Below are 25,079 nucleotides of genomic sequence, written 5' to 3'. Positions count from 1 at the left end.
GGCTCAGCCAGGTGTGGGCAAAGGTAAAGCTGGGACCGGCTGCTTTGGCTGGTGTTTTGACTGAGGTTGAGCGTGCTCCAGTCTCATTGTTCAAGATGGAGCGTGACAGGTTTGTGCAAGAGGAGGTGGACATTTTGAGATGTCACCCACCAGCTTGACATGCTGTTGTGTTCAATATCCAGAAAGTGGCATTTGAGGTTTTCCAGCTATGCTCAAGCAGGAGAAGAACATGAGTTTGGTCCGTGTGTGGGGGTTTTGGGAGGAAAGCTCCTGCTGTGTCAACTAGATGTGGCTGAATCTTCACCTGTTTTTTGTTACTGCTGGGACCAGCCACCCCCTTGTTCTTCCAGTGAGCCAGGACATGGTGGCAGATCATGCCAATAAAACATCACAGCAGGCCATGGCTTTCCCTTTTGGGGGGTCTGCAGATGAATCCCTTGGAAAATAAAAGAGATAGAAGCAGGTTGCTGTGTGTCAGCTGGAATGGAAACCGATACTCCAGGGCAGCACATTGAACTTCCTTAATTTTGGGCCCTTTCACTTCTCGCCTTTTTGCAGGTGGTGATTGGTCCTGGGTGGGAGAAGGAGGGTCCCTTCTCCAGGCCCAAAAACATCCCCCAGCTTGCCCAGTGCAAGAGCCGTGTGGAGCTTTCTCACACGCTTCCCCGGTGCCCAGAGCTGCGTCTGCGGGTGGTGGGTTGTCCCCTGTGGTCCCCAGCCACCAGGCTGGCCCCGCCACCAGTTTTCATAGCTCCAGCAGAGCAAGGTTTCAGTTCCCAAACAAAGTCCTCCAGGCTGCCATGGCCCTCATCACCCCCGGAGATGCTGATGGCCTGTTGTCCTCCCCCATCCACCCTTACAGCCCTCCCAATCCCCTTTGTGGATGTTCCTCATTTACCCTGGGCTTTCTGCAGCCTTCACCACCAGCGCCCGGGAGCGGATCTCAGCCTGGCAGCTGGGCAGGGATGCCTTTCTGCTCAACGTCACGGCAGATTTTCCTTGAAGTACTCAAAGGTACACTACCCCGTGCAGCCAACACCAACACCAGTTGCTTCTCTAACGCGACATGTCAGAGACGGGTGCTGAAATTGGGGGAAACGTTTTTAAAATGCAGAAAACAAGGGTTACTTTTCATTTGTGGTGGTTGTGGTGTGTTTGTTTGGGTTTTTTTTTCCCCTCAGAAATGTTTTAGTTGTTTTGGCCAAAATTCCTGCTGCTGCCTGTTATCAGATCAGGCAAATTTGGAGTGCGGTGGAGCCGGGGTGCTGCAGAACTGGGGTGCTGCTGCAGCGCTGCCGGCAGGAGGGCCCCACCAGCAGCCGTGCGCTGGCGTTGCCGCTTTAAGAGCCCTCTCCGCGGGGCGAGTGTTCGAACCCGCTCCCCTGCCTCGCCATTGGCCGGCGCGGGCGCGCGGAGGCCAGCCGGCGGTTGGAGCGGCCGGCGGGGCGCCCTGATTGGCCGGGGCGGGGGCGGTATAAAGGGTGGCCGGGCGCGTGGGCTCGCCTCAGTCGGCGGCGCGAAGGAGCAGCGCGCGGAGCAGCGTTGCGGGCGGAGGCGGCAGGCGCGGCGCGGCTTCCCCTCGGTCCCGATCCCCACGGCCCGGCGCCCACCCCCGCCTCGTCCCCCATGGAGTTCAAGCTGGAGGCGCACCGCATCGTCAGCATCTCGCTGGGCAAGATCTACAGCGCCCGGGGCCAGCGCGGCGGCCTCAAACTGCACAAGAACCTTCTGGTGTCGCTGGTGTTGCGCAGCGCCCGGCAAGTCTACCTGAGCGAGCCGGGCTGCCCGCCTGAGCCTCCCCCCGCCGCCTGCGGGCCCCCCGAGGAGCAGCCGCCGCCCTGCACCACCGCTTGGGCGGCCGGAGAGCCGCCGCCGCCGCCTCCGCAGGACGAGGCGGCCAGGGCCGGCCCGCGGCTGCCGGGTGCGGACTGCGAAGGCCCCCGGCCGCGGCGCTGTTGCTGCGGCTGCAGCTGCTGCTGCTGCGCGGCGGGCGGCGAAGCGACCCGCGGGGACTGCGCCACTGCCACCGCTGTGACCTCGCTGCCACACTGCCCTCGGAAGCGGAGCGCCGGTGAGCGGGGCCAGGCGGGCTCCCCGGTGAAGAAGCCACGCCGCGAGGTGGAGGAGTCGCCGTCGCCGGGCGAGCAAGAGGACATGGAGACGGGCAACGTGGCCAGCCTCATCAGCATCTTCGGCTCCAGCTTCTCGGGACTGCTCAGCAAGGAGCCCAAGGGCCGGCGGCGGGCGCCTCTTGAAGGCGGCGAGGCGACGACGACACCCGCCGAGGCGGCGGCCGAGCCGGGACAGATTTGCTGTGACGAGCCGGTGCTGCGGACCCTCAACCCCTGGAGCACGGCCATCGTGGCCTTCTGATGCGCGGCTCGCAGAGACTCGTCCCCGCTCCGCCGCGGGGAGGGGGGGGCCTGGCGGACAGACGGGCAGCCGGACCCAGAGGTGACACCTCCGCGCTCCTCCCACACCCCGGCCCGCCGGAGGAGGGCGGGCAGCGCCGCGGGGCTCCGGCGGGTCCCGGTGCCGTGCCGCTGCCCCGCCGCACGGGAAGAGCACCGGCAGCACTTCCCTTCCCCGCCCGCCGCCGGCACCACGGGCCCCGTCTGCCGGCACCCGCCCTGGGAGCGCCCCCGGCCCTGCCCTCCCGGAATTCCCCTTGCCGGCAGGGCCGCCGCCCGCCCCGGCGCCCGGGGGGAGACTCCTCGGCTGGTGCCGGCAGCGGGGGCACTCCCACCGGGTAATATTTTAAGCTTGGAAAGTATTAAGTTTATTAAATAAAGTCTCTATTTTGGAAAGGTTTAGGTCAGAAATATTACATGGTGCTTTTAAAAAGTGTTTATTGAGAGAAACGAAGTTTACAGATGCTCTGACGGAAAGTCCTTGAGCCTGTTCGTTAGGCTTGGTAACTCCCGGTCTTTGTTGTATAAAGGCTTGGGGCTCCCGTAGGGATTTTTGTACAGTGTTCTCCTTCAGTGATGTATCTTGTTTTGTATAAAATGTAATTCTACGTGTACAACACGTATTAAATATTTTCAACTGTATAAGTCTAGTCCCTGTTTGTGCCCCCGCTTGGCTCGGGGTGGGAGGAGGAGGAGGGCCGGGGAGCAGGGCAGGCAGCAGCCAGGGTGTGGTTGCTGCATGTCTGTGGCTGGATCCACCCTGCCTCGCCGGAGGCTCGGGGTGGGTCGGAGTCCAGCTCCTCTGGGAGCTGGGAAGAAGGGGAACTTGTGTCAGGGCAACTGGAGCCCTTCCCAGGAACTGCTGCTTACAGCCTCTTCCCAGGGCTAGAGCTGCTGTGGCGTTTGAGGTCTTGCTCAGATAGTCCCTCCCGTGCAGAGTCACTCTGGGGGAGGAAAGTGATTGCTAAATCCCAGAAGAGCAGCTGCGCAGTCTTGGCCTTGTGGCACAACCAGACGAGGGTTGGCCTCTGGCTCCTTGCTCAAAGCTTTGGGCTGGGGGCTGCCAGTGGATCCTGCCTGGGTGGAGGTTGTGCTCACAGCCAGCTGCTGCTCTGCCAGAGGGATTTCTCAGTGCCTTCTGTTTGCTGTTACTTGCAGAATAGTTACAATGATGACTATCACAGCACTTTTTTTTTTTTTTTTTTTTTCATTATCAGTGTAACTGGGTTAAAGTTCCTGCTCTAAGGAGTGAGGAGGAAAGTTTGGCCTCAGCTTCACAGTGACTGTGGAGAGCCCCAAGGTGTTGTAATTAGACTGAATTGTGGGGGAAACTTTTTTTTCCCCTCTGCTTCTTGCTGGAAGAATCACTAAAGGCTTCTCTGCTCCTAATTAATGAACTTTTCAACTGTGGTTTGCATCTCTTGTGAATCAAGGAAGATGTTTGTGTGCTGGGATATCTGGCCAAACCTTGGGGGTCCGGCTAAGGTGGGAGGGCTGGGGGGTGGTGTGGGAGACGAGTGATGGCCAACGTGAAGCTTTCTGCTCTTTGCTTTCCGTGGTGTGGCTGGAATAGGCCCCACATTGGGAGGCAGTGCTGTCCCTTACTGGGAGCACTGGGCTGGGGTTTACACTTGGTTTCTGTGAGAGATGGCTGGTCTGAGACAGCTTAGAGGCAGCTGTACAAGTTTGTAGCTCCCTGTTCTTCCATAAAAATGAAAGTCCTACCATCTCAATTTTCTTGATAATTGCACTTAATGGTGACATACAATTTTAGTCTGGTAGACAATACCAAGGAAGTTGCATGTGATGAGACATTTCTTTCCACTTGATGACCTTTGGGAGGTGACAGTCCCTGCTTCACTTGTACAAGTGCTTTCCAGGAGAACCTACAGTCCAAGGGTTGGGCTGTCAGATGGGAGGTGAGGTCACCTTGGGACCTCTCCAGGAAGAGGAGAACAGAGGGAGGAGGAAGGTGGCTACAGAGGACTGTCCCCAGCTCTCCTCCTGCTCCCTTGCAGAAGAAGGTCCTGCTCTGAAGACATGAGCTGCTGATGTGGGTCTGAAGCTGGGCTGGGGGATGGAAATGACCTCCTGCTCCTGTACAAGCACGGCTTTCTTCTCAAGGTGAGGCACCACTGCAGTCCTGCTCCAAGTTCACAAACAGCATCTCTGTGGAAGCAGATGGTTTTGCCCAGGGCTTGCTGTCAGCTCCCAAGCACTGAAATGTGATGGAGGCACTCCTGGGGAGTTGAGGGGGAGCAGCTTGCTCTATCTAATGATTTTCTGGGCGTCCAACTGCTGGAAGAACATCTGGTCCAGTGGGTTTGTGTGGCTGTGGTGTTCTTGTGCACACAAGACCCAACCTCCCTTTGGCACAGATACCCAGCAGCACTCATATCTATTTTATTGTCCAGAGAGGAGTTGTGCAATGCCTTAATTGCTGTTGGCTTCTGAAAATACAACAAAGACAGCTCAGACGTGCCAGCGCAGCTCCCTCTGGCTGGCATGACCTTTCCGTGGAGCTGAGGCAGAGCAAGTTCTGTCTTACTGGCTGGTAACCACAGTGCCGTGTTCCCAAAAAACTCAGTCCATATCCCTTGGCTGCCGGAGCCGTCTCTGCTGTGCCAGTATGGTTCCTGTAGCTGTGTTTTTGTAATGTGTGGGGTTTGCCCCCCAGGATGCACATGTCCCCAGGGAGTCAAAGTGGCTGCTGCTGAGGGGGCTGGGAAAAATAACTGAGATGAGGGAGCTGCCAGTGAGCTTTGGCTCGATATAGAGGGGTCTGCACCGCTGCTGGGAAATGAGTCTCAAAAAACACCAGTAATAATGATGCTGATACTTTTGGAATCAACTTTTCTTGTTTATTTCCTTCCCTTAAAAAAAAATTTAAAAAAATTTTTAAAAAAATTCCTATAATCACTTTTACCTAAACAGGGTCTGTTTTCCTTAATTAATCTGTTCCATCCTGCTGCTTCAACCCCTGGACTTTTCCTTCTGCTCGCAGTGCTGCCTTTCAATTGCCGCAGAGTTGAGGGTGACGGGGTGGGACAGCAGAGCAAGGAAGGGGGAACGAGCTGGAGGAGCATCCGACGACCCAAACCTGCTTCCCAGGCTGATGCCGATGCAGGGGAAAAATACATAAATAAGCCAGATAAAAATAAAAGCTTCCATCGCTTGGAAGAGAGGATGACTCCTATGGAAACTACCTCATGGGGTCGAGGAGGATATGACTTCATAGCAAAATGGCAGGATCCTCACCTTCCTATAATAGCAATGAGCTGTCGGAAGTGTTTGCCTGGGCTGCTGCGATCCCCGCAGATCAGATTAGGTCCCCTGAGAGAGGAGAGGTGCTGGGAAAATCCCTCGGCACAGCCAGAGGGTGGGATAGATGCTGGAAGCGTGGCTACCCAGGTGATGTTTGGGCAGGGTGGCGAACGGCAGGCTTTTACTTTTCCCCTGCTCTAATCAGCCAGGAGTGATTGCTGTTTGTATATGAGCCGTGGCTCGCATCGGGGATACCTTCTGGAGAGTGGGAATGATTTAAAACTGGCTCTTGCCAATAAAGGAGTGTTAATGGTGTGAATCATCTCAGCCTTTAAAGGGATGGACGGACGTCTGGCCCGGGACAGGCGCCAGGCAGGGGCTGGAGGAAGCCGCAGGGCTGGGAGCCGAGGGGCCAGGGCTCACAGGAGGCTCCGGATTTCTCTCCCGACGCTCTTGTTCCCTCCTGGCCTGATGCGACCTGGCGTTACCCCCACCCGTCCCTCCTCTCCTGGGGCAGGGGAGGAAGGCTCTGCACACTCATCGCTGCAGAATCCTGTGTCAGCGCTCAGGAATCCGGCGAGCTGCGGGGAGGGAGGGAGGCCAGCGCCGCGGGGCTGCGCGCCTGCGGGGGCCTCTCCTCGCCTGGGGAGCTGGGGGAGGCACGGGAGCGGCCCTGGGGTGGGGAGAGCATGATTTGCGCAGTGCTAAACCCCAGAGCAAAGGGTTTTGGGTGAGAGGGAGGGCTGCAGAAGTCCTGCGGCGCAGTACTTCTTGCTTAAATGATGGCTCCGAAGGCTGATGAGAGAGAGGCACGTCTGGATCCTCGCGCCGCTGTGGGGCTCGCATCTGTCTCCAATGTACTGTGCTTGCCGGCGATGCTCTGCCAATACATATTTAGGGTGGGTGGAGGGAGCCCCCCCAAAGGTCCCCAGCGGGCCGGGCAAGGCGAGGGCTGTGTGGGGTGTTTGCAGAGGAGCGCGGGCTCGTCCTTGCTGCTCCCCCCGGGCAGGGACAGGCTCGGTGTTTGCCTGGGCAGGGTGCTCCCGGCCCGGGGGGGTTGCGCAGCGGGAGGGGGAGGGCGGTGAAGTTTGCTGGCAGGGCTGAGCCCGCTGGCGAGGCTCACAGAAAACCCCAGGGCTTCTTCCAAGGAGCGTCCAAGCGCCTTTGCAAGGCAGAGAGGGGGGGTGGCTGATGGGGGTAGAAAGCGCTTGGAAGATGCCCTGAGCTGCCTTGGCACGGAGGGATCCCAAGAGAGGAGAGCTTTTCCAGGCCAGCACAGGTCCTGGAGGCAGGGTCAGCGCCAGGCGAGCGCCGAGACGCGGTAACAAACACAAACAACTCCGTTCTCCTGGTCTTCTGGTTATGATTTCTGCTCCCGATGTGCAAACCCTGCAGGGCCCCCCCCTCCCCTCCTTCTCCCCAGCTGGACGAGGGCTGGCCTGGCCGCCGTAATGAAATGCAGAACTGCTTGGGAGAGCAGGCAGGGGGGAAGGCTCTGTTTGAGGTTTTGTGCCTCTGGTTGCCTCTGGCCCTCTCTCCCAGCGGGGTGATTTATTGGTGATGGAGCCTGGGGAGAGGGGGAGGGAAGGGCTTGGAGCGCAGATGAATAGTCAGTTGTCATGTATTTCCCAAGCACTCATGCGAGGTAGAGGGGAAAACAAGAGAAGAGGAAGGCACATTGCCTGGGCAGGGGCTGTAGAGCATCGTTTACTAGAGCTGAGCTCTCCTGAGCTTGTCCTGTTTGCTCTGAGCTTTGCACACCAAAGGACTTTGTGGTGGATGCGTTCTCCCTCCATCCCAATTTCCCCACCAGCTGCATGGCTGGAGGCACTGGCAGGCTGCGACCTGCCTGGCTGCAGATGCATTTGCTGCCTGCAGCTACCCCAGCTCAGCCCAGCCTTTCCTTTAAGCCAGGCTTTAGGCTCCGCTGTGTTGCTGTGGCACCTCCGGCAGCGAGCTCTCCTTCCAGTGCGGGATGCTCCAGTGTGCCACCGCGTTGCAGAGTGACATCCTGCTCAGGAGAAGCAGGCTGGGCTGCCTGTTTTTCACGCTCACTGCTCTGGTTGGGAACATGTGTGGTTTCATAGGGGGAAGGTCTCCTCCTCCTCCTCGCCTCTGCTGACAGCGTCTGACCTCAGCTGTCGTCCCTGGTGGTGCAGGGGATTAATCTGAGCCTCGGGACAGGTTGAGGCATGTCCAAGGCGGAGGAGAGCTTCATGCGTACAGACACAGAGGAAGGAACAATAACAGTTCCCAGGGAAATATTTTCCTGCTGCTTTTCCTGGCAGCGAGCAGAGCGGGAGAAAAAGACCTCGCTATAAATTGCTTGCAGGAGAAGCATCAGCCGAGGCGTCGCCTCTGACACCCACTGCCCGCCAAGCTCCAGGGTGCACGGAGCCAGCTCAGAGCGTTTAAAAAGCAAAGGGAACCTCCCCACCCCAGAGCCGCAAGGCGAGGTCTGCCGCTGGACTCTGCCCTTTGCCTGCTCCGGCCTCAGCTGCCCTCCTCCTCCTCCTCCTGCTGCTGTTTGCTTTGGCAAACCCTGTGCTCTGTCTGTGGCCCTGGGTCAAGCAAAGCAGGGAAAGGAGAAGAGGGAGGGAAATGGAGAAGTCAATGGGTGGATGAGACACGCTGGCCCTGCTGAGAAGGGCAGGAAGGACGTGGCTGGCTCGGAAATCTGGGAAAGGCAGGAAAGGGGAGCGAAAGCAGGAAGGAGGGAGCATGTCCGGAGTGGGATGCAGAGGTGGGAGCCCCAATACTAAACCAGGTTTGGTCTGTGGGAGTCCCAAGGGTACCCTGTTCTCCCCCCTGAGTAAACAGAGGGATGCAGGCACCATGGCACAGGCAGCAGTGACATCCCCCACACATCCCTCATGGATTAGGGGATCCCAGCCAGAGCGTGGCCGGAGCATCACTAGAAAAGAGGGGGATGAAGCGGCTATTTCACCAGCAGGAGGCAAAGAAATCTCTGCTGGCCACGTCCCCCTCAGCTCCCCAGGTTTATTCCTGCAAACCTGCTCACCGAGCAGCTCAGGTGCGCTCACCATCCCAGCTCCCTCCATCCCATGGTGTGCCGGGGGTGGTGGGACCATGGGGCGATGAAAGCGCCGAGTCAGAAGCTGGGGTGGGAGGCAGGTTTGCCCCTGTGGCGCAGTGCTGGGGGCACCGAGCATCCCTGCCTCGCACGGCCGGGCAGAGGGGAACCATGGCAGCAGCACAGTGTTATGTCTCCATGGCAATGCGCTGGTAATATTAAGACAAGAGGGATTTATGTATTGTTTTCACCTAGTACCAGCCCAGGGCAGCACTTTACAGGAGCCAGAGCGCAACATCAACAAGCAGCAATAGTCCTGTGGAGATGGGGGGACGTGCGAGGGGCAATGGGTCACCCTCACCTCTCTGGAACAAGTGTGAAACAACGGGACCCCAATCTCACCCCTGCCCCAGGCCTGAACATATTGGCAGCCCCCAGGGCAAGGGTGCAGGCTGGACAGGGGGTGGCCAAACTCATGTTTGCAGCCCCGCTTGCTCTGGGGGGAATATTTGAGTCTGTGGTCCCTTGGCACAGTGGAGAGGCTGGGAGAAGCAACATATGGAGGAAGGCACAGCTCCCGTGGGAAGGCGGGACAGATGGAAAGACGGACAGGGGAAGGAGCTGGGTCTTTTTTTTTTTCTCTCCCCACCTTGTCCTTACTGAGGTTCCCCAGGGAGAATTGATGAATTTTGTGCTAAAAAGCCAATTTGTACGCAAATGGCTGGGGCTGCACACACCTCCTGCTCGACCTTGTCCCGGGCAGTGCCCCATGTGTGCTGGGCTCGCCGAAATTCCCTCCCTGGAAAGGGCAATGGAGCGAGTGTTTGCCGTCAGCTCAGGAGAGTGTGACGTGATGTCCCTGGTCGGTGGCCAGGCAGGGAGGGACTGGCCGCCCTGGGTTAGAGTGGTGGCACGGGGCTGATTGGTGCTGGGAGAGCACCAGGAGACATTTTACAGGGGGTGTGTGTGGGGGTTCATATCTAAGCAGGAGGGAGGGCTGTTAAAAATAAACAAGTTGACAAGTGGCAGGAGGAAGGAGCCACCTCTTGTGTCCCCATGTCCCTCCCTGGGGACAAGAGGTGTCGCCCGATGAGCCTAGCACCGAGCCAGGCTCTGATCCCAGCCCTGCCGTGGTGGCATGGTCGGTTCTGTCCCAGGTCACCTCAGCTCCTTGCACCCCTGATCACAGCCTGCTCCTTCCCTCCCAGCTCACAGTGGAAGCCCTGGTGACCCTGGCCATGGATGTGCACTGGAAAAGTGTCACCTTCACAGGCTGGCAAAAAAAAAGAAGGAGAAAAACTATCACTGTTTTCAAGGCGCCTCCTGGCTTTTCCTGGCACAGACGGGTGCTTGGAGAGCACTGGTGATGCTGTTCTCTGCCCGTGGCAGTGTGACCCCCCAACCTAAGGAGCTGCCCTACCCCAAACCCTGCTGCTTTGGGGATGTGGTCGATGTTCAGGGATCTGTTCCTGAGAGGTCTCCAGCTAAGGTGGTTCTACCTAAAACCAGCAGCATCAATGCAGCTGCTCAGATCAGGGGGTTTTGTGTCTGTAAGGGCTGATGAGAACACATGCTCAGGTCTGGCCAGGTAAGGTACAACATGCTGCTATCGTTTACCAGGGCTGGTGGCCTCCAGCTTGTCCCCACAAGTTCCTACATCATGATTCATGTCTCCTCCTAAAGACCAGCATGAGTGTGCATGGAAATCAGGGTGAATTCCTTTGGTTGTGCCAGGAGCGGGAGATTCATCTTCCTCTCTCCTCCTCCTGCTCCTCTGCCCTGCGAGTTCCCACGGTGGCAGCCCAAGAGGCACTTATCTCCGGGGATGGGTGCGTGGGAACAAGGGCACTGCCCCGTCCGTCATCAGATATGCTTCAAAGCTCTTGATCTGGTGGGAGGAATTGCGGGTGACAGCCTGGTGCCTCCTGAAGTGTGGTGGCCAGCTCATTTTGTAAGTGGATTCGTTAATGCTGAAGGGTATGTCTGTGCTTTGGGGGCAGGTTCGGTCCCCTAGGAAAGTTGGGCTCAGCCCCTCCAGCCATGGGCAGCGTGGGATGCAGCTCACCCAGGAAAGAGAGGTTTCAGGAAGAAACAAAAAAAAAGATTACTATTTCCAGTGCTGTCACAAGCACACAGATATCATCAGAGCCTTTGGGTGTCATCCTTGGTGACTGTCCCTCTGCTGCCTGCCAAGCCCTCGCTGAGAAGATGTGGGGAAAAGACACCACCTAACTGGAAGCAGGCTGTAAATAAGCTTCGCTTGTTCCCTTTCCTTGTACAGCAAAGCCCTCTCGTGGAGGCCGGCAGCAGCTTGCCAGGGAAAGCTGGCTGCTGTGACATGCTGCTGCTTCCCAGGGACACCCAGTCCAGTCGTCTCCTGGGGACACCGTCCCCTGGGGTGCCATGGGCAGTTATCACCAGGACTGTGCCATGGCCACAGCCTGAGAGCACAAGGGACAGACTCAAATGTGCTGTTGCACCCCTGAACTGCCCGTCAGCTTTATACGTCTGTGTTTCAGCTTGTGGGGAGTCTCAGTTTTTTTCCAGGGAGATGCTGAACCTGCTCTCTTGGCTCTCTTAGGAGATGCTCAGCACCTTGTGGGCTGACCGTGTCCATCAATGTGTGCCTTAGAAAATGGGAATTGTTGTGACTTTGGCTTTTAAGGACACTCCAAGACCCACCCGCGAGTCTGTAGCATCTGTCACTGGGGTCTGTGGCACCGGGTGGGACAATGTGAGCTTGCTCTGGGGCTGGTGCTACCTGGTTCTGCTCCAGCCCCCCTGTGCATTGCCGTGTCCTTGGCATGGATAAGTCCCTGGGGCTGACAGTGGATGGTGTCAACCTACGTTCCTTCTGGAGGTGTGAGGCTCTGTGAGAGAGCTGCCACAGCAGCGGGTGGCTCTGCATTACCCTGCCTGCCCTGGCAGAGCCCTTGTCCTGTCCCCTAAGCCATCGCTATCCCAAGGTGACACCTGAACCTTAATTTACTGCAGCGTATCTTGGTTCACCTGGGAGCATCACGGTTAACAGTGCCATGTGTCCCCTGGGCTGCCCATGCCAGGGGTGAGCAATGTCCCATTGCTCGGGAACTCTGCTCCTGCGCTCAGCCCAGGTCACCCGCCTGCAGGGAAACCATCTCCCTCAATTCATCCTGGAGACATCCCAGGCCAGGCTGCACGGGGTCTGAGCAACCTGATTTGGGTGAAGATGTCCCTGCCAGTGGCAATGGGTTGTACTGGATAAACTTTAAAGGTCCCTTCCAACCCAAATCATCCTATGATTCTATACAGCCTTTTTGTCTCTTTAAATCCTTTAGAGATGAACCATTGCTTCAACTGCAGAGCTGGCTAGATGATGGCAATAGTCCTAAGTGTCCTCACCTGGGTTTTCCACCCACACCCTATATTTAAGCTCAACTCAGGGCTCTCAGTTCCCAGCTGGAGTGCCTGTGGGGTGCTGGGCTGTCCTGCTCATCTCATTTTGGGGTTCTCTCTTGGCCCTGCCTGATGCTCGAAGACAGGGAGCGTGGTCAGATTGAAACAGCATCTCCTGCCCTGCTTACAGCTGAGGATGTGGAATTCAGGTGTTTGATTCTGCAAAGTGCAGGGTGTGGGGCTGGTGGGTTCTGTGCTGAGTTCGGGGGTGTTTCCCACATGCCATGCTGTTGAAGTTGGGGTCCTGTGACTGCTGTAGCGTGTGGTGCTGATTGTAGAGCAGGGTCCTTTGCCTGGCTGTATACAGCATTTAAGTGTCTGGAGCAGTAAACAAGTAGCTCTAAAGGATTTTTTGCATTTTATTTGGAGGCACCACTTAATGGTCACCTTGCATATATCACCCCTTTGTAACCCCTGCACCAAGTCCTGATTTAATTCCAGTGCAAGTAATTGCCTCCTGCTGCCATCAAATGCCTCCTCTTTCCTCTCCTGTACTCCCTGTGAGGGGCGTATTTTCCAACCAGAACCCCCTTTGTTTGTGACCTCCCACCCCAGTCTTGGCTCTTTTATGGTGGTGACCGAGGGGTGCCCTTTTTCTTGGGGGGCACCGATATCTTGTGTCTATGAAAACCCATTGAATCCCCAGGAACTGTGTTTTTTTCTTTGCACTGCCCAAGCGCTTGATTCCCTTTGTCCTGACTGACTTTAATTCCCCTCACTGGGTATGTTTAAGTAATTTTCTTGTACTTCTAGTTACACAAAAATTGTTATGCCAGTTGCATTTAAGTGGTACAGTCGCCACCTCCTCGCCTGGGGGCTGATGGCAGGCTGTGTAAATATTTGGTGTTTTTGCTCAACTGACAGCAGCCTTTTGGTTTCTGCAGCCCACCTTGGCTGCTGGTGCGCTGCATGCTGTGGCCTTGAGCACGGTGCCAGCAGGGGCTTGTTCCTTGGTCTCCACGGGTGGCTCTGGGGGCTGACTTACACCCCATCATAAATATCACTGGTGAAGATGGGGTGCGTTTGTGTGTGAGAGAAGCGAAGTGATGCATGGTCTGGCTGCAACAGTGACCAAGAGCAGGTGATTTTTGCCAGGTGGGTAGGACTTTGGGGGACCGGCGAGGCTGGTTTCTGGTGGGCTGTGGAGGGGAAGCAGGGTTGTCTGTGAGCTCTGTCTCCAGTGGAGCATCCCCTTTACCCACCACAGGTGTTTTTGCTCAGAGCTGGGGGTCCTGCAGCCCCTGGGTGCCATGTGCCTGGCCATGTCCCCTCATCCTGTGAACGTGCGATGTGTTTCCTCCGTGGCCAAGCCGGCAGATGGGGCTCCTGCCCAGGGTGAGCTGCTCTGGAGGAGGAGGCTGGAGAGCTAGGCATCCCTGGGCAGGCAGCGCTGGCCGTGACCCAGGGACGCTTCCTGGCCCCCTGTCCCTCATAAAAGGAATTTTTTGATCTGTTGCAAAGGCTTTTTTGTTGTTGTTGTTTTGTTTTTTTTTTTTTCTTCTTCCTCTTAATTATGTCACAACAGCTGAACTCATCATTTCCTCGAGGGTTTTCTCGCGGTGCTGAGCCTTGTCACACACATGGTCACTTGGGATGAAGGAGTCCCAACCTCTGCTCAACTTCACCTCCCATGACCCAAACCCCACTGCTGAGCTGCTCCTGGCCATGCAGGGGGAGGATCTGGGGTGAGGGGATGTTTGGGAGACCATTTTCCCCTTGGAGAGGGGATCCTCATGGTGGGGTTGCACCAGGTATGCAGTGAGTTGCAAGGTCTCAGTGCCATGGGGTTGGTGTCTCCAACCTTGGAAGTGTCATTAGAGGCTGAGCTCTAGGTGGGACGAGGTCAGAGGACAGGCACATGGCCCCATTATCTCCTGGGCAGGCTCTGCCAGCACTGGAGCATGGGTTTGCTGTCTGTTTGGCATCTTCTCCTCAACCTTTTTTTACACTCAGAGTGGCCTCCAGCCAGGCACTTGTGATGGTCTTGAGGTCAGGAGGATCCTGTGGCTGGAGGCTCACACCCCACAGTGTCCACCCTGTGCCTGAGCACCCTTGTGCTGCTCTCCCTGCTGTGGCCATCTGGGATGTCCTACCAGCAGCCACCACCCAGTACCCAAAGCCGTCTCCTGGCACCGTGCTCTCAGACCTTTCCCTTTGCAATCCAGGACTCCAGTTGTTCCAGGGTCTCCCTGCTCCTCTCTCTGCCAGACCCTGTCACCCTCCCACCCCTTGGCACCTGTCCCTCTGCGAGCACCCAGACACAGCATTTATTTTAATTGTTCAGCAACATCTCCTCCTCTGAGTGATAAATTACCCTCTGCCATCTCCAAAGTAATAAAATAAAAACCTCACGGGCATGGAATGAGTTGACTGAAATTAATGATTTTCTTGTTGTCTTGCTCGAGCTGTAAAACAGCCTCTTCCAGCCACTGTCATTCCTGGCTCCTCAGTGTTCTTGTCCTGCTCTGCAGCTCCCTGGGGAGGTTTCTGTTTGCCAGGGACTTGGTGTCTTGAGGAACAGCTGGTTGCATCTGTGTCAGGGGCACCTGGGGCCACCAGACAGCTGGGAGATGGTCATTAGTGTCATTAGCTGCTCTGCTGTCTAGAAGAAGAAAATCACTTGTGGTCCAGAGAGGGTGTGTGGGAATTACTTGGTTTTGGGCTCTGTGGGATCTGTGGTACTTCAGCTGGAAGCAGCAGGGGCCAGGTAGACAATCAGGGGGACTCCTTGTGGCAGGGTGGTGTGAATACTTTAAAAAAAACCCTTATAAGCTCGAGGTGTGGTCAAAAAGACCACAGAGGGCTATTCAATAGAAACACTCGCCCTGCTGAACCTGGGAGAGCATTTTGGGGCAGCACTTCTGTGTGCTTATCCCATTCTCATCCACTTCTCCAAGCCTGCCGGCTGTGGCAGGAGGTGGGGTGATGAGTTAGGCTTGGTCTTAGGCACAGTCCAGCTGCCCTTCTGGGTCTGAGGATGTTGGGTCCACTATTCTGGTCACACTGCTAGCATTGATTTGGGGCTTGACAGGGGCTTGTCTTTGTGCTCTGAGAGCTGGGAGGTCATCAGAGGTGAGGGCATTGCCCCACATTGGGCTGAGGAGGCTGGGGACTATCTTGCTGATTCTGCAAATAAGAAGCAACTCATCATTTTCATTAGCTAAGTGCAGATTAAAGGCTCCTGGTGATGACATTAGGATGTGATTAGGTGTATTAGAGGAGGTTTATGCCGTTCTGAAGCATATAGAGGATGGGATGCAGAGCAAGGTGGGCTCTCAGTGACTCACTAGCCCATCCCCACTATGTGCCACATCTTGGTGCCAGGCCGTGGGAGAGCCAAATCCTTCTCTCGACTAGTTTTGCAGACAGAAGGCTATTTTTCTTGCTGAGGGTTTCTCCTGGCTGGCAGTGGTTGCAGTGAATTTGAGCAGTCATTTTTCACATCTGCTGGGGATGACAGACGCTGCCTTGCATGGCAAACTTGGGGACTCCCTCCAAAAAATATCTGGGCAGGTCTGCCTTCCTCCTCCACTGGGTCTGAGCTGGGACAGGCTGCTCGTGGAGATCCTCAGGACTGCGGAGCACTGGCAGCTTTGTGATTTGATTGAAGATTCCCCTTAGAAATAATGGGTGGCTGAGAGGGGCTGAGCAGCTCTGCCCAACATGGGTCTGAGGGAAGGAATCCTGTGCAATATGTCTTCCTGCTCTCAAGATACTGTTATTTGCTCTCCATGGTGGGTACAGAAGCCAGCAGCAGGAGGTTTTAGCCTGGAAAGGCAACCCCCCTCTCCCTTATCCCAGCCCTGCAAATAAAAGCTTGATGTAGCAATTTTCCTCTCTCTGTCTGCACTCCCCAGCTGTGATCAGAAAACAGCTGGAGCAGGAACCAAATTGCTCCATGGAGGCAATTTTAGGTACTTTTTTTTCCTGATTTTTTTTTTTGGCATGTGGATATTCAGAGATTCTGTCCAAGTACTTGCTGGGGCTGCATCCCAGCCCCACCAGTTCTCTGGAGAGCAGCCCTGTGCTGGGCGCGATGTCTCAGGGTGAGGGAAGTCACACACCCACGCACTGGGAACACTGGTGTTGGACTGAGAACACTGGTGTTGAGCTGGGAATGCAATGCACTGAGAGTAGGCTGCTTACCTGGGAGGTTTTGGCCATTTTAGGCTGCAGACCTCCTGTCCACAGGTATGATAAGGTCCACTTGCACTGCAAGGTAGTGGAAGTGGCCTGAAAATAAACGTAGGTATAAAGAAAGGTGGAAATAAAGAGCAGGACTGCAGAGTGGCCCATGTGCTGGAGGTGGACATCATGACCTTCCGTGGGTGGGAGGGACCCTGCTCTGAAGTTTGTCCCTGTGTGACTCCTGGGCCCACAGCCCAGCTCTTGGGGTGACTTGTGGCCCCAGGTATGGCTATTGGAACACAAAAGAGTTGCTACTTCTCCTTGGTTCCCCTCTGTTTTGACAATAGCACCCAAGACCTGAGCCCCTGGGCAGCAGCTCCCTGGTGGACACCCCTGTGGAAAGCCAGCAGAGCAGACCACCCTGAGGGATGTCTCTTCCAACCTCGGACAGCATGGATGCTCTTCACTCTACATGTGGCTGTTGCTTTGTTTGCAGCTCCATTGCGTCTCTGCTCTCAATTAGCTGTGCGCTGATGAATCCCACAGGTTAATTGCATATTGTATCTAAAAAACAAAAGAGAAGATCTGTCTATTGTTCCAAACTCATTGTGCTTTGGTATGAATTCAGGGCTGTTGTTTTCATCGGCTTTTGTTACAGCGGAGACAGCAGAACCACTCTGAGCTCCCTACCTCTCATCCCGCTATTGCTGGCTTCCATCTCCCTGCTCTTCTGTCTCACCATGGCTGGGAGCTCTGTGGTCACCTGTTGGTCTGATGCCATGGTCCTCTCCTTGCATGTCCCCCATGGAGCTGGGACAAGCGGTGTGCCAATCCTACCTAAAGCTGGGGCTTCCCCCAGCACCAGTTGGGCCATGCTGGAGCTGATCTCACCACAGCATCTCTGGGCTCTTAATGCCACCAGATGCTTGGGCTGGTCCCCAGTTCTGAATTTTGGGTGTGCTGAGTATCTGTCACTTATTTCTCTTTTGTACTGGAGGTCCTCATTGGTTTCTGATGGATGAATTCACTTTATGGCTTAGGAGGCTGCTGATTTGGTTTTCTTAACCTCTTGTTGAAGGAGTTTTGGGCTGAAGCATTTGACAAATTAAGATAAACTGCAATATTCTGTTTTTCTTGGGATTCTTGCTGTAAACTATCTGCAGCTTGAAGAAACAGTTCCAATGGAGAAGGCTTTCTGGTATATGTCTGTTGTGGGTTCTCCTAAGGGCTTGTAAAATCCTGCTTTCATGATTAAATTTGCTTTTGTTGCTGTAACGAAACTGTTCTACAGTTATTTGCATGCCTCTTAAAGGGGGAGGTGACACCTGCTATGACATGATCTTCTAATGCCGTGGTGTGAACTCCCTTTGTAACTGAGAAACTGGACTTTTTGGGGGACATAGCTGTCTATGGAGCAGGGCAGAAATTATTTTGGTTGGTGCCTGCGGCACGGGAAGGCTGCAGACTGCCTCATGATGGGTATGGGAGGAGCTAGGGGGAGCATATATTTAGGGGAGGTGAATGAAAATTCAGGTTGCATCCATTTTGCTGCCTTTGAGCTGACAAAACAGTTTTTCTCCGTTAGAAAATCTCAGCACTTCAGCACTCGGCTGTCTCAGATGGCAGATGAAAGGTGATTATTCAGTATGGAAACCCTGAGTTGCACTTTGGAGTGCTCCTAGCATTGGAATCCTTGTGTTCCCAGATGCATCGAAGTGATCTGAAATGCTGGACTTCAGCAAACTGCAGCTCAGAGCTGTATCTCCCTCAGCAGCACTGTTGATGGGAGGGAGGTTGTCTGGTGGCTCGTCCCTGGGTGATGCTGGGGCAGAGAAATGCAGCTTCATTTGCCATCACAAACCTTCACTTCCCTCCTAGGCTTGCACTAAAGACCCCCAGACAGATCAGAAATGTGGCCCTGGGGGTACCTGAGGCAGTATCTGCTGTTGAGATGAGAAGGGGTTTGTCTTTCCTGGGCTCCTACAACCTTGGAGGGGTCTTGGTCCCCAAAAGGACTTTGTAACCTTAATGCTCCATTTGCAAACAGAGCTTAGAGCTTTTGCAAGCTCTGCCTTGCTCTGTGCTCTTTCCATTTGCAGGGGAGCGAGGAGGGACAGCCCGGGAGTCCCAAAAGAGCTGATGCCAAAGCCTTCCCCCACTGTGCTGCATCCCCAGTCTGTGGGCAGAGGCTTTTAATGGAATTTCGGATGGTGATGGCTGCATCCATCTGCCTTTCAGCGGTAGCACAATGTCCTTTCACTGTCTGTGCTTGCCAGGCTTTCTGCTGCTTTGGGGTGTCCCTCTTGGCTCGTTGTTCTGGCAGCATCTCCTCACAGGGAGTAATTAGCTCTATGCTGGAACAGTCAATATTGTAGCTGCAGTAAATGGAGGGGAGCATGATGCTGCCATGTGCCATTGTGGGGGGATGAGACCCCTCCAGGGGAACTGGCCAGGCTACTCCTCTCTGCTGGTCATAATTACAGGCTGGCTTGGCAGGAGATCCTGTGGGAAGGATCACTCCCAGGGAGGAGGAAATAGCAGGAGAGTCATGGCTTTCCCTGCAAATGAGGCACCTCAGGGCTCGGAAGAAGCTATTCTTCACTGTGGTGATGCCCTGGTCCCAGCCTAGGGGTGAGCTGGGGTTGGGAAATCACCTTTCGGGCTTGGAAGATATTTTTCCCAAAGCAATGGGCTGTCTGGTGGCCCTAAGGGCTTGTGGCAGCCTCATCCAGGGAGGGCTGTGATATGCTAAAATGACTCACCCTCCAGGAACATATGGGACTGAAAGGCTGTGTTTAGAGCCATAGGGGCTGTAAGAGATGAGCAGGAGAGGTCTGGCTTGGGGCTATAGCTGCCTTGTGGAAACTAAGTGGGCTCTGGACCCTGCTAAAGCCACCCAAGGGGTTTGTTTCTCCATCACATGGTCTCGGGAACATCGGCACAGCACTGTTGCTGTCAGTTGAAAATACGGAGAGAAAAAGTACCCCCCTTGGTGTTCATTGCAGAGCGGGGAAGAAAAAGGAAATGAATGTTCTCCTTGGGCTTTTTCTGAGGGGATAAGAGAAATAACAGGAGCAGGAAAAGCCAGGAGAGGAAGTGATTCATATGTTTAATTCACCCTCCAGTTCCTATTATCACTTTTTATTTGTGCTACACGGCGGTGTTCGGAGACCCCAGCTGAGATCAGTGCCCCACATCTGCAGCTGCTGCTTTGCCTGCAGTGAGGAGGATGATGAGCATCCTTCATCTGCAGGGAAACCAGGCCATGGGGTGGGGAAATGGCTCTGCTGGCTGAGTAGGAGCTGTGCTGAGCTTTCCTCCTTATTTCTTTAAAGAAATGAGCAGTGGAGAGGGAAAGTGATTCCCTGGGGGGACATGCTTTGCTATAAATTGCTCTCCATCCCTGGATGCTTCTGTTACATTTGGGGCCATCCTTGGCTTTTTCCATCACATCTATTGGGCTCATGACAAACATCTCGGTCTTCTGCTGGCCTAAATCTCAAAGGTTTGTGTTTGGGAGCTCTAGTAGTTGTATCTCAGGTCTCGCCAGGTTGAGTGGCTGGGAAGTTGCCTGGCAGCAGGAGGGCAGCTGCACCCCAGGTATGTGAGCGCAGGCTTCAGAGCAAGAGAAGTACATGATGTGCTCTTCATAACTGGTATCAGGCACTGGGGGAAAGGGATGGAGCTCAAAAAAAAACCCCACGAGGCAATGCCTTGTGGGGCAAACATTTGTTTAACCCTCTGCTGCTGGCGCTGAAGTAGTTTGCCACTGAACAGAGATGGCAAGAAATGAAGGGCATTTGTATCCTACAGACAGCAAGGTAGGTCCTTCTGTGGCAGCAGGCTGGAGATGGGTTTTGCTGGGGTTTGGGGACAGAAACCCCTCAAGTGGGGCTGAAGCCCTGGGGATGTCCTTACCAGGGGTGGCTCTAACACCTTGGAGCTGGTGAGGCTCAGCAATTTCACAGTAGGTGGTTGCTTGCTTACAATGAAATGGAAAGTTTGAGCAGTCTTGTGCAAAACAAGTCTAGTATAGTGTATTCATCAAGATAGTGCAAGAAGGGATTTTTTTATTATGTAGCAAACAGTATTTCCTTTAAAGGAGCCTGTATCTGCCTCCTAGACACCCTTTTGTGCTTAGCCTGGGTTGCTGCATGTTCCTCTGCAAGGCTGGTGCTTTGCAAACAAAATCCCCAAGGGCTGCAGTGCAGGCAGGTAATGCACAGTCACCTGGAAGAGCAAAACTTGTTACAGGCTCTAACATGTTCCTGGGGCAGGTAGGAGAAGCGCGGGAACTTACAAGGTAGCAGTTTTGCCTGTTATATAGCATGAGTGATGGTACTGAGGCTGCTAGTGGCAATGAGCCATGCGGTCCCCAAGGGCAGGGCTCATTGCTGAGCCCTGCATCCAGCACATCCTTCCACTCTGGAGAACAGCTGGGAAGAAGAAGCTGGTCTAGGCTCTTACAGCTCAGGGGGAGGCAAACACAACCCAGTTTGAAGGGACGCCACCTCCATGTGAGCACAGCGAAACCTTTAATGGGATCCAGTGAGCCATGATATCAATTCTTGTTTGCTAAGCAGACATGCTGTTCTGCTTAGCATCAGCATCGTATGGCCTATCCTAAATAAGGATTTATTTTGCAATTATCTGGGTTGGGATTAAGTGGATGATCTTTCCGAATACAGGGAGCGATGGGCTCACTGAACGGCTGTCGCTGGTGCCAGCCTGCGCTGCTCGGGTACCGGCAGCCCCGTGTTCGGAGGTGCCTGGTCTCGCCAGGGTGTTTAAGCAGTTTCCCAGCAACAGTTTCCTCAGCTCCTTGCTGCCTTCAGCTGCAACTGCCCAAATGTGAGCTGCAAGGGAACGTGTGTGGGGAGAAACAGGCAGCGGAGCAAACTGGCTCAATCTTCTGAAATCCTGGGATTAAAAGCTGAAGCTTCTCACTGCGTTCCTCCAAGCAAAGCCATCAGCTCTTCCCTTTTTATTATTTTCTTTTTTGTGTGTGTGACAGCTGAGTCTGATGTGTGTTTTCTACTGTTTCTTTGGCTCTCAGCTTTTCCTTCTCCATACCCTCTTTACCCATGGGAGTGCTGTTTCCATATGAAGTGGTGCAGGCAGTCTTGGGTATCTCCTCTATGGGGGGACCCCAGGGAAATATGGAGCAGCTTTCTGCTGGGGTGAGTCCAGCCTGGGTGACGTGGGGAAGGCAGGAAAGGGAGGTGAGTGCAGAGGGACCCATCTGGGCTGAGCTCTTGAGAGCAAGTTAATTTTCCCCTTGTTCCATTGCTCAATCCAGGTCTGTATGTCTACATTTTAAAAACAATACAGTAACTCCTAGTGCCCATCAGCTGGGTAACAGCCTGTGCTCAAAGCTGATACCTGTAGGCACCCATCATTTCTGTATCTCCCTCACCCTCTTAAAATCTTAATACATGTAGTTTTGGGACTGCAGATGCCCCCTAAGCACAATAATCTTTAAATGTGGACTTCGTCACACCAGCCTTGTCCTAGAGTAGCATGTATATGTTAGTTCTGCCTGGGTGGTGTTCAGTGCCCATGAACAAACTTGGCTATTGCCCATCTGCCTGTCCATGGCTGGAAGCAGCATGCTCTTGCACTTTTCCATATCATTTAGCCAGGTGAAAGCAGATAATGTATCAGTTACCTTGTGCCCTGCTGATACCCTGGCTGGGGCAGCAGGCTTTCCACCCCTCCTAGGAAGTCCCAGTTGGCCCTGGGCTGCCCTGATAGCACAGCCCGGTATCCTGCTGGCCACTGGAAAATGCTTGGGACCTGGCCTGGCATACTGGCTGCTAGCTGGGGAAAACTATGGTGCCTATGTGCCATTGCAGCTGCAGGCTAATGCTTTTTCCCAGGGGTTACCAGCTTCCTCTGGATTTAGCAGAATGGTCTGGATATAAAGTTCCCCAAAGTCCCCTCATTTCTACTGACAGGCATACTGGGAGAGCTGTATTAAACCTGATAAGAGCTGGCTTGGAGATCCCAGCTTTCATAAATACAGCTGCTTCTGTAATGCTTTAACATTACAGATTACGATGCTGCTCCAGCAAGCAGAAGGATGAGAGGGATGTATAATAGCTGTGGTTTGGGATATGTGCCGGTTTAATGTGAGCAGCCTGGGGATTAGATGGGAGCACTGGGAATGACGGCTATGGCTGTGCATCTCCTTGCCCATCGCTCCCCTCCTGCTCCTGTCTGGATGACCAAACCCACCCCCTGCTCCAGCACCCTGCTTAGCACAGAGGTGGCACACAGGATTTGCATTCATGGAGACTGCATATGATTTGCCTAAAGTTGAGGTCTTTGGGGCTAAAATACTAATTTCCTTCTAACAGGAGTAGGGATATAGCAGAGACTTTGTAAGATACCTTTCTAAGAGGTAATATGGAAACGTACATCCCCAGAAGCCTTGACTGTCCCACCAGGAGTGCGATGCAGAGAGAAAAGGTCTGTTCGGTGTAGAGAAGAGACCTGCTCAGTTACTGAGATTAGAGATGAGCTGCATCAGGAGGAGAGATATGCCAAAAAAACCTAGTCAGTGTTATATGCTCTTTCCCCGTTGCTTGTATGTGTCTCTGGGTGCCTCCTGCAGCGATATGTCCTTCCTGCCTGCTGGCAGGAGGATCTTGTTTGGCTCTGTTTAGATGTTATTTCACTAATATTGTTGTTTGTTGAGTGTTGGAGCTGTGCCTCACAGCCTGAGCAACCCTGGGGAGTGCTGGCTGCCAGCATGGGCAAGATCAGCCCCCGGGACATCCCCAATGAGTAGGCTGGGCACATTAAGTGCTTGGCTGGGTGTATTTGGGACAGGGGTATCGTGTGGCTTTTGAGTTTCATGTAGTTCCCTGGTCTGGAAGTTGGGGTGAAGATCAGCCTGTGCCTGACTGCTGCTTCTGCACAGGCTAGGGACAGAAGAAAAATGGGAGGGATAAAGGCAGATTGGACAACTTGCAGCATCCTCCATCCTGCTCTTTCTATGGGCTGGATGTTACCATGAGCCCCAGAAGATCCTGTTCATCCTCTGCTACCCTACAAACTTAGATCAGAGAAGGCAGAACTGTTAAACATTGACCTTTTTTTCTTTTTTTTGAGCTAAACCCAGGTTTAATTCGTAGCAGATTATGCCAAACTTGCTGCTTACTGCAACTGAAGAAGATACTGAATCCCCCTTCATCTGCTGTTTTATGAGTACGAGTACATACAATGTTGAGTCAAGAATTTCAGCAGGACTGGCTGAGGGCTTCTGGTAGTGGTGGCTGACACTATGCCAGTTTTGGGGACGGTGAGGATTGCAATGCTTGCCTTGTGCACCAGGTGACTGGAGCATGTCAGCCTATCAACATCTGAACTTGGTTGAAGAAACATTGAATGGCTGAGCCTTGTCTTGCCCATGGACTTGAAGGTGTCAGTCAACAGGTGGTCAGAGAAAATGAGCCATAACGAGCTAACTTGGTGTTGCTCATTACATTACAAAGATAATACTTGAAAGTAATGATTTACGAGTTATGCTTGGCTTGAATAGGAATTATATTAGCAGACCTCGAAGTGGTTAACCAGTCCAGATGCTGAAGTTGAGAGCAATGCCACTGGACTGCCCACCCTGGGGATTCTGTCTTCTCTCCAAACCCACTGGATCCAGCTGCAGCTTTTGGATACAGAGCAGGGATGGGTCTGGGGAGTTACCTTGCTGTAGGTACGAGCTGTGGGAGTAGGTGAAGAGGTAACTGGGCAGCATCTTTGGTCTAGTGCAGCACTGACACCCCAGAACACTTGTTTGGGTCGTTTTTCCTGCCATATGTGGACACCAAAGGGCTTTGCAGAACAACCGGCTATTGCAGGGAGCTAATTGATTTTTCCATCGGATCCTCGGGTCTTTTTTTGTGAGTGAAATGACTAAAACGCAGCCACAGGCTTCCCAGTAAACAATGAGCAGTTGGTTTCGCATGGCTCCCTGTCAAAAATCCCAAACTGGAAAGGCAGGAAAACAAACAATCAGATCAGAAAGAAATGGGTTTTTGGCACAGATTCCCTCCGTGTTGACTGGGCTGTGAGACAGACCCTGACAAATAGCTCAGACTTTAGTCAAATACCTCAGATGTGGGTAAAGTGGGGGGTGAAATGGATAAAATGTTCATGTGCTTAAATCCAGGCGCCCGCAGTTGGAGAAGAGCAAACCAAGGGTTGGGGTCTCTGTGTGCTTTCCAGATGGCAGATATATTTTAAACTCAAGAGGCGTAGTTATACCCTGGGTACTGAAGCAGAACAAGTGCCAGGAACATGTTTCAGTTAAAAGACAGGAGTTTGGAAATTGAGAGTGGCACTTGGTCTGTAACCAGAATATAAACTTGGGGTCTGAGGTGGAGCAGCAGCAGGGCAAAGGCATCTCCTCTGCGGGCTCAGCTTTCCCAGTGACAGGTTGGGACCACTGCCTTTCTGCTCATTAACCTAATTGACAAAAATTGTCCACAGCATCTGGTGGGGGGGGGAATTTCCTGCTATTTTTTCTTGCAGTTTGCAATAGCTGATGGGTGAATGAGTTGTGTATTGTTTTTGAGTATCCTATTCAGAGCGCAGCTTCCTTGCGATTCAGCTGCCCAGAAGTGTGGTCCCAAAAATGAAGAGGTCCGTGCTTTCGCCTGCCTCCCACTGCACTCTGTTATTTATCTTTTTGAAATTTCTGTTACTGAAAAGCATTTTCCAGGGAGGATTGTTTCGTTTTGGAGAAGTTCCTGCTTTGGGCAAGTTTAGTCTCACTTTACATAAACACGCTAAGACTTAATCCA

At 53.9% G+C, this 25,079-nt stretch overlaps 1 protein-coding gene across 1 annotated transcript; it reads left to right on the top strand.

Annotated features, from left to right (window-relative positions):
• Positions 1-1,521: 1,521 nt before the first annotated feature.
• Positions 1,522-3,045, top strand: IER5 (immediate early response 5). Its single transcript, XM_080348525.1, has one exon. The coding sequence runs from the start codon at positions 1,627-1,629 to the stop codon at positions 2,371-2,373; it is 747 nt and encodes a 248-aa protein (XP_080204651.1). The 5' UTR covers positions 1,522-1,626; the 3' UTR covers positions 2,374-3,045.
• The last annotated feature ends 22,034 nt before the right edge of the window (positions 3,046-25,079 follow it).

This window comes from Nesoenas mayeri (genome assembly GCF_963082525.1).
Source record: "Nesoenas mayeri genome assembly, chromosome: 8".
NCBI lineage: Eukaryota > Metazoa > Chordata > Aves > Columbiformes > Columbidae > Nesoenas > Nesoenas mayeri.
Note: the sequence above shows the minus strand (reverse complement) of the source record. Positions and strands in the feature narration are given on the sequence as shown.

Bases quoted from the DNA above. Each gene is read 5' to 3' on its own strand.
- IER5 (XM_080348525.1), top strand. From the start codon at position 1,627: ATGGAGTTCAAGCTGGAGGCGCACCGCATCGTCAGCATCTCGCTGGGC.